The sequence below is a fragment of the Zerene cesonia genome, chromosome 14 (genome assembly GCF_012273895.1).
Source record: "Zerene cesonia ecotype Mississippi chromosome 14, Zerene_cesonia_1.1, whole genome shotgun sequence".
NCBI lineage: Eukaryota > Metazoa > Arthropoda > Insecta > Lepidoptera > Pieridae > Zerene > Zerene cesonia.
Window position 1 is genome coordinate 2,645,706 of NC_052115.1, and position 17,716 is coordinate 2,663,421.

Below are 17,716 nucleotides of genomic sequence, written 5' to 3' on the forward strand. Positions count from 1 at the left end.
ATAAGAATGCCATAATCGCATTATCAGAATGCACAATTTACTGCTGCAGGTGATATACTGATATTACTTTCAGGGCTTTCAGTTTATTTACCTTATCACAAGTATATTGAACTATTTAAGTATTGTGAATAAAAACGAACACAAGATATGATTTAATTTCTTTATTTTGTAAAAGATCTAGTATCTCCTGTAAAAGCATGGTTTCCACCGTAACCACTCGGTGTAAATTTATACGTTAATCCTGGGTTAATAGCAGAAACAACCCTGACTACTTTCTGCGGTGGTTCTTCGGCAAACATCATGTTATCCAGAGAGGAGTTTGAAACAACTACTTTGTCTAAATTATCACCAGTTGGTATATAAGACGCGAAGTCACCAGCGATAGCTCCTATTAATGGCTCACCCCGAATAATGCAATAGGCAAATAGCATTATAATTGAATATGAAAATAATATTAAGACAACATAAAATATTATCTTCGCTTTATTATCTTTGATAGATTGTCTTAACGCCTCGAAGCATCCTTTATTTATATAAGCTTCCACATTCTCTATTCTTTGAGTGCACTCTTTAGAAACGGGTACTAAACTCGTTTTATTGGTCAGTCTGCAACACTGTACTGGATACATTTTATCCCTATTATTCCTCTGCCAAACAGTGCTAAAAAAATCTTGATAGTTATCTACTCCGCAGCATTCATAGTCAACCATTATTTTGTCCGCAAAATAAGTTATAAGATCGTGTTCCCTCCCATAGTAACGTGACACGGCAGTGCGTAAATAATTTCGTGTTTTTTGGTTATCCGTGTAAACATTATAAATGCCCGAAACGAAGAATAGCCAGAATGAAGTTAATGATAATGCAGTGACTAGAAATATGTATGATTTAATGGCGCATTTAGTTCTACATCCTGCTCCGAGAACGCCGCAACACGACGTCAACACAGCGAGACAAGCGACTGGTATTAATATCGTCGTCACGGGAGTAAACCAAAGCTTTAGATTGACGAAATTTGCGATAGCTGACACTAATGTACTCTTGGTTATAGTATAATTCACTTCTGTGAAGAATTCGGTGTTTATCATGCACCAAACACAAATCGCCAAACTTATGAGGCTCAATAAGAAAAATAAAAAATTTGTAAAACCGAGACATGTGCGCGGTAGACCCACTGTGTGCATTTTGATAATTGAATTGAAAAAGTATAACTACAACAAAGAGCAATTTAAGTCATATAGACATGTGAAATGACGTTTTAATATTATTTTAATAAATTTAATACCAGTAATTGACAAGACATTAGATAAATTAAAATCTCAAAAAATTTAGGGCATTGTAACTATCTCACTTAATCGTAAGAATGAATCTGGAATCATTACAAAATAATTTCAAAAAATTTCTGGATTTCAGTGCAGCGTTAAATATTTACGGATACCTTCAAGGAATATCAAATTATTAAACCATATGTTTATATTGTCTTTACATTTGTACGTATACGCAACGCTTATGTATGTAAAGCTTTTTCCTAACAAGAGCACAAACATTTGCACAAATGTTTGTGACCAGTGAGTGACCTGGCTAATGACAAAACTACTAAGAGCAGAATTTTCTCTGAACTCTCATCAATATAAACAGTGGCTAGCTCATAGTTGTTATCAAAAATATAAATACATGTATTTATTTGTAATTTCATGAATAATAATTTGATAGTTGACAATTAATATCGTGTTATGCACACTTCACGCACGGCATTAATTACGATAATCGATACGGCCATATCTGTATCGCAACAGTACACTGGTAATTCTAATTCATTATATGTAATAATAATCTTTGTTTATGGAACTTGTTGATTCATTCAACAATTAATATTTATTTTACTTTTTCGTCCCGGTATATTTAAATTGTATTGTACCCTCTATAAAACTACAACTTACTGTACAGAATAAGGTATGTATTCTGAAGATTCCTAGCGATCTTTAACAGAAAAATAATTGATTCAAGTAGGCACATACACATCTAAGTGCCTACTTTCAATGAGTCAAAAACAGTGGTCAACAATTGAATAGGCGCCTGTATAACTGCATATCAACTGGGTTACTATTATACATGGCAACTACTCAAATTTAAAAAAAGAAAACTGATTAAAAAAAAACCGCTATCTCTTCTTATAATCTTTACGCACTTAGTATGTTAGTAAAGTTGTTCATCCTACTATCCTACTAATCCTACTTCCTACTAATATTATAAATGCGAAAGTTTGTAAGGATGTGTGTGTGTGTTTGTTGCTCTTTCTCGCACAAAAACTACTGAACCGATTGCAATAAAATTTGGTACGTAGACAGCTGGACTGGTGGTTTAGTGGTTATGTCATTGGACTTAAAAGCAAAAAGTCAGGGTTTCGAGTATGGACGAGCGCACCTTACAGTACAAGATACGGGAGGATGGTGATTTCTTTACTAAGATATTCCTTTAATTAATAATATCTTTCAGTTAATACTTATGTCGTCACAAAATGGCTTAGAATCGATCCTATTCTTATTTGAATTACTCAGTAGGCTATAACCAGACAGTCAAAGAGTGCTACCTACTTGTTTAATATCTTCATTGGTCCGACTGAAGCAGGTCAGCAGGTCAGGTGTATTCTTGGGCTGGTGGGATCCTGTCCCCAAAGTATAGTTAGAGTTGCTGCCCCACACATACACATCATTTGGCATGTCATTACCCACTTTGCAGACGTATTGACGGTCGAGCATTGCATGCTCAAAGGCCTTATAATCATCCTTGTCCAATATGTCTGGGTATACTCCTGTAATGAAAAATTACTATGTATGAAGCAATATCTATTATTGTTATTTTATATTTAATTTTTAGTTTTGAGATGATTAAGAACCATCTCAGCCAATATGAAATGTTATTTCATTAAAGGAATGTGGTCTTTGTTAAATTAAATTTTTAGTTTTTTTAGCATTGAAATGCTTTATAAATTAGAAATTTTGAAAAGAAAAATTTTTTTCATTCTTATTACTTTATATTATTTATTATAACATTATGAATACAGTAAATAAAAAATTTTAATGAAAAAATAATATGAAGTTTTAAACATAAAAAAAGCAATAAGAAAAATCTTCTTATTATTAATGTTGTTTATTCATTTGTCACCTTTATCAATAATACATATAAAATATATTTTTATGCAAGTGTTACCAAACAGTTTAAAATATCTTGAAAATATCTTATTACCAATTTTAATTAAAGATACTGCTGAATGTATTTGTCCATAAAATATGCTTCTGTGCAGTGGAGTGTAGCCTGATTCTCGGTCTTTTGCATTTATAAAAGCCTCTGACGAATGCTTGATAAGCCAATGCATTAATTCATTTCTACCCCTCGATACGGCCATATGCAAAGCTGTACGACCCTATTAAAAAAATGTGTTTTCCGTTATTTATGTAAATTAAGCTGCATATTCGTATATTCACTGTTATCTTTATCAATGAGACAATAAAAATAGATTCAATAAAAAAATTGTTTGTTTATATAATATTATGCAATCTTTGATTGTTACATAATTAATTCTAATATTAACCAACTTACCTCAAAGTCGAATGCTTTGGTGAAATTGGCGCATGTTGCTTTAATAAAACTGGCAAGTGATGCATCACTAATGGACCTCTTAGTTATAGCACTTGACAATATTTGTCCATGTGTGCGAGATTTGCACTTTTTTGTGCAATCAGCTTCAGGTGCCCTACTCATTATTAAAATAATTGAAATTCCTTATATGTGTACTTTGTGTTACTCTATGATATTTTATTTACAGGTACAATGTAGATATGACACCGATCTTAAAATATAATTAAATATGAGCAAATAAAAACCAGAGGTCGGCTAAGCCAGACCCCTGTAGGGTCTTCTTTTCTTTAGAACAACATAATTGTTTCAGTTGCAATCTGAAAAAGAATAAGAGAACATTAGCTGCTTTGTCGGTGTATCTTTCACCATACAATCTGAATATCAGTTTGTTTTAAGTTTACTAAGTATTTACAGTAATAAAAATATAAGAATGATATCAATATGTACTTTCTAAAAACTTTTATCGTTAGATTTTGTATTTGGTGTCCTTGACATTCGATATGCATTGGAATAAATAGAAACTGATACAACATACCTTTACAAGAATCCAGATGCACAGAATTTACGTTTAGGGGAAAAGGAATGCGTGGACATTATTTACGTAAAGCAATGAGAAATTGGGAACATTAAATGTTAAAATCATATAATATTACATTCAAAAAGCAATGAAATAATAAATCTGCTATTTTCGGCGAAAATTTGATCACCTTGTAAAAACCTACTTTTTTGACATATCTTGTCTCGTCAGACGTCTCACGTCAATGTCACCACCAATAATTTTTTTTTGTTTTTTAAGATTTAGCACCAATGAAAAGTGAGCACAGCCTCTTGATCCTACTTGATCATGCTAGATTAATATAATATTATGCAGTGAGACAGTAAATCAAAACAATGTTTTTTTTGCTATGCGGTAGTCGAACACATTTCGGCACCACATATTGGACCAGCCTCGCACCGGGAAAGTACTACACCCCCACAGGAAGACCGACTTGAAATAGCATATTGTTTCTTTACTATGTTTCATTCTGTGAGGTTTTCGGTTTCCTTTTTCTTATCCTTCTCCTTCCTCTCCTTTATTCTTCTCCTCCTCCTCGACCTCGCCTCTCCAGATGTTCATAGGCGGTGATAGCGCCAACTATAACTTAAATTAAAAGACGTTAATAATGATGTCATGCTCATACTAGATACCTAATAATACTTATTTTTTTATTTAATAAGCAGCCGAGCTGGTGACTCACCTGATACCTAATACCTAAGCGATCAAAATCGTGAGCATTTACAGAGGTAGGGCCGCTGCAAATGCGTTGCCTGCTAATGCCAATAGGTATAGTAGGTATTATGTTATTTGCGCTAATGCCCAATTGTAACTAGTTTCTAGAGTACTCGAAACACAGATATAGCACGATCCGTAGCGAAGATATGGACCATGGCAATAAACTCAATGAAAACAAAGGATTGCATTAAAATATGTAATTAAATAAATGCCTGTAGAGTGGGATACGTATTCGTGCAAATGTGAGTGAGGTCATTAAAGATATGACATATAAAATTCTAAACTAGGTATCACTGACCACTGTTAGATAATAAGTCTATCAAGCTGTCTAACTTTTTGCCATTAAAAAAAAAAAAAATCTCTATCAAGTGTCAAGTGTCAATGTCAATAATTTTTCTGAATAGGTTGGATAATCAGGCGAAGATAATTGTATATTTTAAGACTATTTGAGAAAACATCATGCTTAAGGCCATTACCACGGCAACGAGGTTGTCTAAAACCTCTATTACAAGGTACACAAATATCTACATTAAAGAAAAAAATATGCAAAACTTTTCATCTAACTTAATATAATCTTGGTTGTTTGGGTTCCAGAAGTCTTCCTGCTTTATCCATTGGATCATCACGTTATGCCTCGGATCAAAATCCAATGAACAGGAAAGAGGCCCCAAAGATCGATACCGAAACTGTAATTGCGCTACCGGAAGAAGCAAGGGAGAAAAAGGTCTATGAATCTAGCATTTGCGTCCCAACCAAGGTTTGTGTCTAAATTTAGTAGTTTCCTTATATGTGTATTTATATATATAATTATGGAATAATATGAGAAAAAAGTGATTACGCGCAATAAATTCACAAAATTTACTAATATCTCTATGTACTAACATATAGAATCTGTATAATTTGACTATCAAAAGAGACTCAAAAAACGTCCGAATCATGTAATAGCTTTTGACTTAAAGAAGTAATAATCCATAGGCCTTTGAGAAAAAATAAATGTTCAAAGTTGCAATCGCCCTAGATCCTCTATGAAGGTTCTACTGTTTGTATTGAGTTTAAAAATATTGTTATTAATAATTTTTCGTTATTCAGTACTATTTGAATCATTATGTAGCATACTGAGTATTTCATGGCAGATTTTGTTTACTAAATACAAGCAAATTAGAGAGCTTAAGATTAATTGCCCTATTGTTGACTGTGGAACTTATTCCTAGAAGGTTAGCAAAGATTATAATAGGGAAAAATGTCTAAGCATACCCATTTATTAAATTGTATGATATTAAAGTTAAATGAAAACAAATTCTATTTAACATTATTCTGTATATTGTTTTTAAAACAACTAAGTGTGTTTCCAGGTTGACCTAACACCAATAACAGGTGTCCCAGAAGAACATGTCAGAACGCGTAGAGTTCGCATTTACCAGCCCCCAAAGAATGCCATGCAGAGTGGTACAAACAACATCCACCACTGGGAAATGGAGTTTGACACTAGACAGCGCTGGGAAAACCCTCTGATGGGATGGACATCGTCTGGTGATCCACTATCCAACATGAAAATTCAGTTCACCTCCCCCGATGAAGCTATTGAGCATTGCGAAAAGAATGGCTGGATGTGGTACATAGATGTTCCAAAAATTGAGAAGCAGTTCAGGCCTAAGAGCTATGGGGTTAATTTCTCATGGAATCGCCGCACAAGGGTATCTACCAAATAGAGGGTTATAGGAATTTTTTGAACCTGAATACAGAATATTAGTTATTTGTTGTTTAATTTAATAGATGTTTGGAAGTGGTTCAGTAGATTTTCCTTCAATAACCTATTCACTAAAATAGTTATACAGTAATTCATTAATAGAAAGAACTTTTAATCTTAAAGTAATTTATACAATTGTTCATAGCTAAAATTAGAGTATAAAGAATGGATCTTTAGATGCCATAGATAAATACTACTGATTGTTTAATATATTTTCATTAAAAATATTGATGTTAAAGTGAATAAATTAAGTAAATTACAGTATAGAAGCAATTTGTTGATTTCTTATTTTGGTATAAAATGTTTTGAGTGTTACAACGTAATTGATTTTTGATTTATAATGAATACTAAAAGCAGTATACTATGACATCATAAATAATATTGTATTTTTATGTATGCCTTAGGTCAACATAGGTAATTAATACATGTTAAAGGTATGAGTAAGAAGTAAGTTTTATTTATAACAGTAGCTGTACCCGCGACTTCGTTCGCGTTTGTCAATACATACTTAGATTGACTTTCACCCCTCCCCCCTCAGACACCATATAGATTTCCGGGATGAACAGTAAATAAGATCCTTCCTCGGAGTAGGTGCTATAACCAAGTTTCATCAAAATCTGTTCGGTAGTTTTTGCGTGATTCTCATTCGAGATACAGACAGATAGACAAAGTTTTTTTAAATTGCATTTTATACTTCAGTATTGACAATAAAACGCCCCACAAAAAAAAAATCTGATTATCTTCAATGTACAAAATTTAACCCTGACCGTTTTTATTATAGTATAGATAGATTAAATAATGATGTAGGTTATCAAAATTGATGTAATTTTTAAAAAATTATCTGATACTTACATCGATTTTCAACGTATTGTTTAACTTGCATTATTTGTTCGTTTGAATTATAAACTGACGTCACAATTCGAGGAAAGGTCATTAATATCAGAAAGATACTTGCGGCAATTTTTTTACAGGCCGGACCGGACTACTTATACAATGAATTACGCAGGTTAGGAAAGGAGTAAATCAAAATGCAGCATTTATGGTTTTTTGTTTAATCGTAGTTTTCAACATGGTTAATTAATATTTTGTACCTCGGAAGAAAATCATATTTCGCAGGTCTCACTTAAACATTTTATTTACATATTATACAATTATTAAAATGATTCACATGTCAATGATCGACATATGCTTACAATGCAATTTCGCTAACTACAATAGTTTTGAATGTACACCGTACATTACAGAGTTAAAAAGTAATCTAATAATTTATTTACTACTTAAAATATGAAAAATTATTGCATACTTTCCTCGATTTATGTACATAATAACGAACAGTTTGAGAACAACTCTATTTTTGAAATTTACTAATAGACAATGTTTTAATGATTTTTAATACAGGTAATTCTGTGTTTAAGTCGTAATATAGAAATTAGCTTCGCAAACATGATCAAAGATTGAACATAATAAAGAATGCATAAGCTAACAGTTCATCTACAATTAAATGATAGAACCATGTTTGTGAATCCAACTTTAATTTTAGTGTAAAGATTAAGATTAGCTTTGAATGAAAAAGATAAAAAGGTTATTAATGCGGATTTTACTTGGAAGTATATGGGGGAATTAAAATAGTTATTATTTAACTCTACTGTTGTAAAGCTAGTCCAAAGGTCGCTGTAATGTTGCATGCAGTGTTAAATTAGTTTCTTTTTGTAATGAGCTAGGTGCATTGAGGGTTTATAGTATATAATTAGTGTGTTTGAGCATAATATTATGAATCATTGAAGTTACATAAGAAAGAATAATATAACTCAAATAAAAAATATTACAAATATATGCTACTTTGAAGAAGTACCTATATATTGTCATTTTTTTAAATTAAGTGTAAGATATAATCGTGATTTGTAATTCGTATTATCAATGTCTAAGGTTGTATGCAATCTGAGATTGAATGATTATGTTTTTAATTATTGGTCGAAATTATGTAGTTCGCTAGTTATAGAATATATTTTAGTCCTTAAGCATGTTCTAACATATGCAGCGCAAATAATACAAAATAGATTTCCTAACAACATAACTGCTTTTTATATACTATTATTAACTTCACTACTAGGTATATCACATTGAAATTAACTATATTATAGTGATCCCGATTACTAAACGTATTTCTTTCGAACCGACGCGGACGTTTGTTAATATCCGGTTTGTTATTATTTACTGCACTGTGCAAGGAAGAACAAAACATATTGGTTATTGGACGGGAATAATAAAGCTAAAAACACTACAATATGAAAATGCAAATTTGACATGCGATGATAAATTGACAGCAGCATTATTTTAAACAATGAACATTAATTGGAAATTTTCGTAGTTATCTCAGCCTATATTGGAATATTGTCAATTATAATTATTATAAGCGGCATGTAAATTAACGACTATTATTTATTTCATAACTTAATTTGTGCGATTCGATTCTTACGTTTAAAACAATTATTTCTATAAATCACTTTTAAAGTTTAACACACTATAAAAACGCTTACTGTGATGATGTTAAGGCGGGAAATTGTTGAATTAAAATGTGCATTTCTATCATGCAAATGCATTTTATAATTTTTTAAAACTATTTTTAAGGCAATTGGTGTGGTTTATCTACTACCTCATTTGAACGGTACTAATTCGTAACTATTAACGCATTATGAATAAAAACAAGCTATTTCAATTAATACAATATTTCGGCCACAGCTTAAATATATTTACAATAACAAATAACACTCCTATTCTATAGAAAACAGCCTCATAAACGAATCAGCATTCCTAATCAAGCTTAAAGCTGGAAAAAAAAAAACAATTTATCATAAACAATTATTATTATAATAAGATTTAATCGGTAACAGCTCATTGAGCGATTTAATTAACACTATTAAATTATTGCGTTTCGGAAGTGTTCATGTTGTCATTAATACACGTATGTTGTTGGGTTTGACGATTTTTTTAAATACATTTAACATCACTAAACTATTTCGATCCGAAATAATAGTAAATCTATCCATAATATATCACTGAGTTACCCGTGTCTGAACACAATATTCGATTAAACATTGACACACACTGTCTCTGATAGTGTTGTCGTGACTAGCTAGGTTCCGGGAGCCCAGGAGGCTCGTCGATTGTAGATCAGCTGGGTTGTTCGTCGCTCTCTCTGTGAACTAAAACTTTGACGACGGTAGGTGGCGCTGGCGGTGGGGGAACGGCATCCGGCGACGCTTCAGTGACGAGGATGCTTACAGCGCTGTTGGCGTGCGGGGAGGGAGACGGGGTGTTTACTCGCGCGGGGGTAGTCGCGCGGCGAGCGGAGTTCCGACGGGACGCTAACCGAAGGGAACCTATAATATAGTGTAACCCTTTATCAACAATGGATAGCTTTTATATTTATATGCTTTAAAACAAGAGCATAGAGCACAATAAAACAACATTTCATTAACAACGTGTAAGATAGTTCCGCCGCAAGAAGATAAGGAAAGATAAGAAAATTTGCATACCAAGAAAGAAGCAAACATGCAAAGCGTCATAAACGGATCCACTGCCTCTTATTACAAAGAAAAACACCGGTCTTGGGGTTTTTTTTAGAAAAAGCGTACATAATATCCTATATTAATATTCTAATCAAACTATAAATAACAGACCACACATGAATAAAAAGTTATAAGAAGAGTAACTAATGGGAATAGTGGGTTTGTCTTGCCATACACAAAGACTATATTATATGAGTACTCAGTAATAGTCAGCATTTTCTGGCAAAACAACCCACAAAAAGCTACTATTAGGATAGACACAAAAAGCCAATCATTACATATGAACCTGCTCGTTTGGGCCCACCATCTTCGTCAACGGCGTCCTGATGACGAAGGAATAGGGGCAAACCGTACGCTGACCTCCGTCGCGGGGGAGGTCCTTCTGAACCGCTAGCCTAAAGTTTTAAATAACAGTATGTATGTACCTCATGTTCAAGTCCCAACTAAATACAGAGCGATGAAATGCATGTTCTTAGAACCTAATAAAATACGTTGAATGGATCTTACATATTGATTTTGATTATTAATGAATACAAAATATACTCATCTGCTTACTCGACTCGATAAAACATGCAAAAAGAATTGACCAAAATCGACTATGTAGCCAAATACGCTATTAAATCCTGCCCACAATTTACAAGTCTACTATCCTAGCTTAAGTACCTAGAAGCATCTTTTAAATCATGCAATTCAACGAAAAAAAAATCCAAAATTCTCAACGTCTCAACGCATGAATTTATAACTTGGTCCAGTTATAACGTGAGTCACGTATAAATTCAGCACAACACCCACTACCCAGTCACTAATAGCGGTTCGGAAACGGAGTTGAGTCGATAGGCCGCTTCTCAATATGAGTCCATCATAATCCAGGCACGTTTTCGCAAGGACCATTTAAAACGAAGAACAAACGACTATCTACGACGTACCTGTTCATTGGGTGCTGCGCCCGGTAGCAGTAAGAGCGGGAGGTTGAGCCAGGCGCCGCCGATCTCGCTGATATCGGAGGCGTCGGACGCGCGGGACGACTTCCTGCTAGACGCGTGCGAGCCGCGCCGCACGTGCAGCAGCGCGCTCAGCCGCCCGCCCCACCCGCCACCCGGGGACCACTTCGTACTCTCCTCCTCCTGTGACGGGCTACGGTTCTTCCTCCTGATTGAAGAATCGTAGATTTGGGTGATTGTTTGATGGAGGTTATTTAAGTTATTTAAGACGATTTAGGATTTTAATGATAAAATTAATAAATAAATTTTAAAGATGTGATTGAAATGTTTACTTTGAAAACAATACATATGAAATAGACAATTAGCTACTGAAATAGGCGATTAATTTAACTTCGGCGAAAAAATTAATGACGTTAGAAATAATTTACATGGTAGCACAAATAAATTAAATTCAGCTACGTTGACTTACTTTTGGTACTCTCTCCACGCGCGCTGTACAGTTCGCGCCGCTTTATCCTCCCGCTTCCATATCCTTGTAGAAGAAACGATTTCCAATTCCTTCCTAGTCGGAAATTGCTTCTTGAACTTAATATCCATTTGCTCTTGCAACTGGCGGAATGTTTCCGTTTCCTCAACATGACCTAACACGTGTTTTACCAGAGCATGTAGTATATCTAAACAATGAATCTTATTGCCCTTGGCAATAGGAAGGTTGAAACTCACTAGCGCTACTGTATTCGGTTTAGATATACCTAGAGGGGGATCTAACGACGCTATAAAATCTGATAGTTGAGCAAAACTTATGAACTGTGTTGCATGAGGGTCATATCTGTAAAAGGAACATATATTTATAGCTATAATATTGACGATATATGTTCAAAAATTAGTTTTGTAATATTAAAATGTTTACAACATCTTCACTTACTTGGACCACCTAATATAAAACATTTCGAGATCATCCTCCACTATACCGATTTCCTCTTCTTGATGAGCTTGATTAAAATTTTCTAGAATTATCGCTATGTACATATTTATCACAATCATGTAGCTTATGATAATGAACGATGTGAAGTAAGTTATTGCTAATAAGGGGCTTCCGCAGTTTCCATTGGTGTGACCGTGGTCACCCAATTCACAATCAGGAGGCTGGATCATTAACGATTCCAGCACATCATTCCAACCTGCTGACGTCATAAGACTAAAACGAAAAATAAGATGAGTTTTGAAGTATAAGAAACAATGGGACCTATAGGTCCCATTTGATATATCAAATGGGATAAGGAAAAAGACTTACCGAAAAAGCAACTGCATGCTTCTACCGAAGGTTTGAAAATTCACAATATCATCCAGAGCACCTTGCTCCTTCACGTGTCCAAAGACAGACATACCGATGATAGCGTAAATGAAAGTTATTAACGCAAGCAAGGCACCGATGTTGAAGAGGGCCGGCAAAGACACGACCAGAGCGAAAAGTAGTTTCCTAATGCCCTTAGCGGCCTGAAAATGGTTTACATGTTATTGACTATCCTACTATATTCTAAACGCGATAATTTACAAGATAGTGTGGATGTTTTGTTACTCTTTCACACAAAAGCCTCTGTTGGGATCTATATGAAATTTGGTACAGAGATAGACTATAGTCTGGATTCGTACTCGCGTCTTTAGCAACGCCTAGCCTCTGGGCCACCTGTGCACGAATCCTGCCTCATGATCAAATTTTTTATATTCTCTCAAAATTATCATTTATAAAGCATTTCAATACTGTAAAACTAAAAATTAAACATAAACTACATTTTAACCGGGTACTGCTCGAGTGGAGCCGTAGGTTTTAGCTAGTTAAAAGATAATAATGAAAAACGTCACGCTTTTAATTATTTTACTTTGTTATCCTACTCCTACTAATATATAAATGCAAAAGTTTGTAAGGATGTGTGTGTGTTTGTTATTCTTTCACGCAAAGTCTTCTGAACCGATTGCTGATAGCTGGACAACTGGAATAACACATAGGCAACGTTTTATCCCGATATAACTAGGATACGGACTTATGCAGGTGAAACCGCGGGACGAAGCTAGTGATTTTATATATTTAAAGGAAGAAAGGTTAAAAAAAAAATGGTTGCCTGTAAAGTCGGTTTTACGGGCGAAGATTTTACGTGACAACGTCTTTTTCTCGGTAGAATATTTATTGATATGAATATTATTAAATTGCACAATAGGAACAAGGAATTGAATGAAAATAAGAATTGCACAAATTTTAACTATAGAAAATATTATTTGTTTACTAAAAAGACAGAGACAGAGACACAAGCACGCGCCGATTCAATGCGCCTAATTCTCTAGTGCTGCGCGCGCGGCGGACCGATCATAGTTCGGTGACTCATCGTAACGTTATCGGGCGTTACACTTTTTCATAAGTGCCTCCGAGCCGCAACCTAATTTAAGACGTTGTCACGTCAAAAATTCACCGATAAATAAATTACTAGCTGTGACCCGCGGTTGAAACCGCGTAAGCGTGGTGCGTAACCGTATCCCGTAGGAATATCGGTATAAAAAGTGCCTATGTGTTATTTCAGTTGTCCAGCTATCTACGAAGCAAAATAGTATTATTATTCACCAATAGATGTCAGGAAAAAAAAACACGAATAAAACACGAATATGACATTTTCTAAAAAAAAATCCTAGCTAGATCGATTTATCGCCCCCGAAACCCCCGGTATACTAAATTTCATGAAAATCGTTGGAGCCGATTCCGAGATTCCAATTATATATATATATATATATGAATATACAAGAATTGCTCGTTTAAAGGTATAAGATTATAATTTATAAAATGTGCTTGCTGTTCACACAAAAACAAAATGTCCACCCAAACAATAAAAATCGACTATTAATGCATATTAAAGTTTTGTTTGCGTGCTACGTTTAATATAATAAGACTGTGTATACAGTCATACTCACTACTACTTAAATATCATACTTACTTTAATCAGTCTTAAAATTCTTCCTATGCGAAAGACTCGAACTACTCGTAAAAGTGTGGGTGATATAGGTAAGTCTATCATTATGTCTTCCATTAATATACCTAGTATTGAAGCTAAAACTAAAAGAAAGTCGAATACATTCCACGGTACCGTAAAATAATGGTACCTTAATCCTATTATTTTGACGATGGCCTCTGAAACAAAGTGGCGATGAATGATTAAATTATTCTTTCTCAATTACATAAGGTATTAGAAATGGGTCATTTAATATGTCATAATTATTTCTAACAAAAAACTAAACTGCCTTCAAATTGACAGAACTAGATCAAATATAAGGGGACTACAGGCAGCTTTCAAATAAAAAAAAGAATCACACAAAACGGATCAACCAGTAAAAGGATGAGGTAACAAACACAAAAAATACAATCGAATTTAAAAACTTTCCTTCTTTAAAGTCGATTGCTAAAACAAGTATGATATACTATATATATTTTCTTACCTAATCCGAAAACTGTAGTAAAAAACGCGTTACTAACTTCTAGCACGAAGAAAACTGAATGCGGTTGGTCGTAATGCTCAATGCCCATAGTGAGCATATTCAAGAATATAAGTACGAAAATTGCTATTTCAAATCTACGAGAGTTAGATAAATCGTAAAACATCGCTAAAAATTGATTCCTTGGCCTCTTTATTACTTTCTGCGGCTTTTTTCTGCCCAATTTCTTCATCGCGGTATAATAATGTTTCTGACTCTCTGTGAGAAACATTTCTAACACCCCGCCTTCGTACTAGAATAAAAAGATAAATAAAAATTGCAATGCAGTGTAACTACAGCGTAATGAAATTGTATTTATTAAAAACATTTCTTTTACCTTTTTCTTGAGCATATTAAAATTATCTATAATTACTCCTATAAATAGGTTAAGTGTGAAGAATGATCCACACACTATGAATATTACGAAGTAAATGTATGCGTAGAGGTTGGCCTCTCTCGCCGGTTGTAGGTCAACCCCTCTAGCGTCAACGGCATCTGCCATAACCTCCATCCAACCCTCAAAAGTTGCTACTTGAAACAACGCTAAATATGCTATACCAACATGGTCGAACGATATCTTAGAATTTATCCAAGAAAAATTATTGTAATAGCATTCCCACTTATCATTAACTATCTGGAAATTAAATTTCATATCAGTAAGTTCTTTAAGGAGATGAAGTCAACATAACGTCTAAATAATTTTATTGTTTTAATGTACCTCTAATGGTAATAATTCGCCATCCTCATCAACACATTTAAAAAACTTCCCGCCAAAAAACTGGACTCCCATAATGGAAAATATTAACCAAAACACTAAACAGACTAATAACACATTGAAAATGCTCGGTATTGCATACATGAGAGCATTCACCACTATCCTCATTCCTTGCCATCTCGATATCGCCCTTAAAGGTCTTAAAGCTCGTAACGTGCGCAAGGAACGCAATACTTTTAAGTTTTCATTTTCTTCTATTAATAAACTAAACACAGAGACCTGTAAAGTAATTAATTGCATTAAAAAAGATGACATAAAATTAAATTGTTATTGAAACATTGAAGTGAAGATACTTACAAAAACTATAGTGAAATCTAAGAGGGTCCAAAAACTTGTGAAATACCGATAGAACCCCAAAGCTATCCATTTAAAAAACATCTCAATTACAAAAATCATACAGAAGCTGAGATTAGTCCAGTAAAGTATTTTTTTGAGTGGCTTATTCTTTTCGAGATGGATGTCTTCAAAGCAAAGAGTGATACTGGAAGCAAAGATGAGGACCAACACAAACCACTCAAAGGCTGGTGTATCAACATAACGAAGTACGTATGTGCGAATGAACATCCACTTTTGGCCTAACCTTGTTTGAATACAAGCATCCCAGCATGAGCACCTGAAAAACGTGTAATTTTTTATTACTGGTACTACTTATATCGTCATACTACTGTGGAGGATAACAACCCATTAATGTGAAATTAAAATGTAACCGTGTATCGAGAATTAGCCGGCGCCAATAGAGGGGAAGTTTTTCATGAATCATATTCTCAAAATATATTTCTATTACTGTAGCGTTCAATTTTTTTTTAATCTTATTGTTGTATTAAATATTAAAATAGTAAATTACTGGGGCATCATTTCAAAGAAAATATTCTTTCAGAATGTATCAACTTTAAGTGATTGTTTCAACAGGTGAGATCCAATAAGGTTGAAAATAAAAATTAAATTTCGGGCTTGTAAACTTACGCATTGTAACAGTGTCGAGGAAAACAATCTTGCGGTACTTTAGGTTCCTTTCGTTTCCCAAACCCAGGAAACTTTCCCATTGGATCAATGTATTGTCCTTGTGAGTTCTTCCTTCCACCAACTGTTAATTCATCAACATATGAAACCAGCGTTTGCCACGGATGCTTCATATCTTCTTCATCTGGTTTTTTAATTGCATCTCTCAAAAATTTTCCAGATTCATCCCGGACCCTCTTTGACTTTTCTGGAGTCGTCTTACAAGAAATTTGAGCCATTTCGTAGTGTTCATTATCATCTAAAATGATCACCTGTGGTTAGTATATTAGACCTTTTTAATTCAAATAAATTGCAATTTCTATTATGATACAATACCCACCTCTTGAATCTGAAGGCTGTGTATGATAACCTGAAGACATTTGGTTTAATAGTCTTTGAGCAGTTACTTGGTCCGTTGTATCATCAAGATTTTCCTTGGAGTCTTCTCTAATGCTTGTAATTTTATGTTCCGCTGCTAAATCTCTTACATCTTTTAGTGTCTCCTGACTTCCATGATTATTGCTAATTTGATACAGATGTGGATACGCAAAATCAGATCCTACTGATATAGGTCTAAAATAAAAAAAAAAAAATGCAAACAAGTTCTAATTACACATTTTTTAAATATTTGATGAGAAATATTTACCTATTTAGAGCTTCTTGGTAACTATGGCTATAAATATTGTCATGGGGAAATAAAATTGTTTCCTGTATTGATGCTGAAAACCTCTGTTCGCTAGGAATTGACGCTTTCTTCTCCTTCATAGCACGATGTTGTAACATAAATTCGTTAACTAATTCTTCTAATTTAGATTTCTTTTCAGTCTCTTTACTTTTAGATATAAGGAAACCTTTTTTTCTTACTATAGAGCGTAATCTATCAAAACTTTTAGCTAATTTTGAATCCTCTCCTACTTCCTATAACATAAAAAGTAACGAATTTAAATACTTCTAGTTAGTGTAGTGATGCTAAAGTAATGCATTGGCTTCTTACCTCTTTTCTATTTTTAAGTTCTTCACTGTTAAAACTATTGAGCAGCAAGGCAAGAAAGAGGTTGAGCACCATAAAATTTCCCATCACAAGAGCAGGAAGGAAAATAAAGAAGCAACTTTCTGCTCCGCTGGCCTGTTCCGCTCGCATACAGTCCCACAACGGCTCGATCCACTCGCCACAAAGTATTCGAAATATCATCATGAACGAGTGAAAAAAGTCGTTAAAATTCCATCTAAGGAAATATCATAATTATAATACTGTACAAA

At 33.9% G+C, this 17,716-nt stretch overlaps 3 protein-coding genes across 3 annotated transcripts in view; 1 reads left to right on the forward strand and 2 right to left on the reverse strand.

The window, feature by feature from the left end:
- The window catches only part of LOC119831774 (inhibitor of Bruton tyrosine kinase), a 16,595-nt gene extending 12,210 nt beyond the window's left edge, over positions 1–4,385 (reverse strand). The window contains exons 1-4 of the mRNA XM_038355273.1: positions 4,172–4,385; positions 3,598–3,953; positions 3,244–3,421; positions 2,592–2,809 (exon numbers count right to left, since the gene is read on the reverse strand). Of these exons, the coding sequence (XP_038211201.1) occupies positions 2,592–2,809; positions 3,244–3,421; positions 3,598–3,759 (558 nt within the window). The 5' untranslated portion in view covers positions 3,760–3,953; positions 4,172–4,385. The remainder of the gene's footprint in view (positions 1–2,591; positions 2,810–3,243; positions 3,422–3,597; positions 3,954–4,171) is intronic.
- An 894-nt stretch (positions 4,386–5,279) lies between these two features.
- On the forward strand, positions 5,280–6,662 carry LOC119832031 (NADH dehydrogenase [ubiquinone] iron-sulfur protein 4, mitochondrial). Its single transcript, XM_038355617.1, has 3 exons — positions 5,280–5,421; positions 5,504–5,666; positions 6,262–6,662. Exons 1-3 carry the CDS (start codon positions 5,369–5,371, stop codon positions 6,616–6,618), a joined length of 573 nt encoding a protein of 190 aa, XP_038211545.1. The 5' UTR covers positions 5,280–5,368; the 3' UTR covers positions 6,619–6,662.
- A 1,042-nt stretch (positions 6,663–7,704) lies between these two features.
- Positions 7,705–17,716, reverse strand: part of LOC119831906 (sodium channel protein 60E-like) — a 111,088-nt gene continuing 101,076 nt past the window's right edge. The window contains exons 9-23 of the mRNA XM_038355475.1: positions 17,451–17,682; positions 17,103–17,374; positions 16,797–17,029; positions 16,421–16,715; positions 15,755–16,070; positions 15,401–15,676; positions 15,020–15,316; positions 14,647–14,935; positions 14,148–14,341; positions 12,461–12,663; positions 12,092–12,364; positions 11,636–11,995; positions 11,152–11,374; positions 10,512–10,620; positions 7,705–10,036 (exon numbers count right to left, since the gene is read on the reverse strand). Coding sequence (XP_038211403.1) covers positions 9,828–10,036; positions 10,512–10,620; positions 11,152–11,374; positions 11,636–11,995; positions 12,092–12,364; positions 12,461–12,663; positions 14,148–14,341; positions 14,647–14,935; positions 15,020–15,316; positions 15,401–15,676; positions 15,755–16,070; positions 16,421–16,715; positions 16,797–17,029; positions 17,103–17,374; positions 17,451–17,682 — 3,781 coding nt within the window. The 3' untranslated portion in view covers positions 7,705–9,827. The remainder of the gene's footprint in view (positions 10,037–10,511; positions 10,621–11,151; positions 11,375–11,635; positions 11,996–12,091; positions 12,365–12,460; positions 12,664–14,147; positions 14,342–14,646; positions 14,936–15,019; positions 15,317–15,400; positions 15,677–15,754; positions 16,071–16,420; positions 16,716–16,796; positions 17,030–17,102; positions 17,375–17,450; positions 17,683–17,716) is intronic.

Bases quoted from the DNA above. Each gene is read 5' to 3' on its own strand.
- LOC119832031 (XM_038355617.1), top strand. From the start codon at position 5,369: ATGCTTAAGGCCATTACCACGGCAACGAGGTTGTCTAAAACCTCTATT. The intron at 5,422-5,503 runs GTACACAAATAT...TTTGGGTTCCAG, and splicing joins TCTAAAACCTCTATTACAAG to AAGTCTTCCTGCTTTATCCA. The intron at 5,667-6,261 runs GTTTGTGTCTAA...GTGTGTTTCCAG, and splicing joins GCATTTGCGTCCCAACCAAG to GTTGACCTAACACCAATAAC.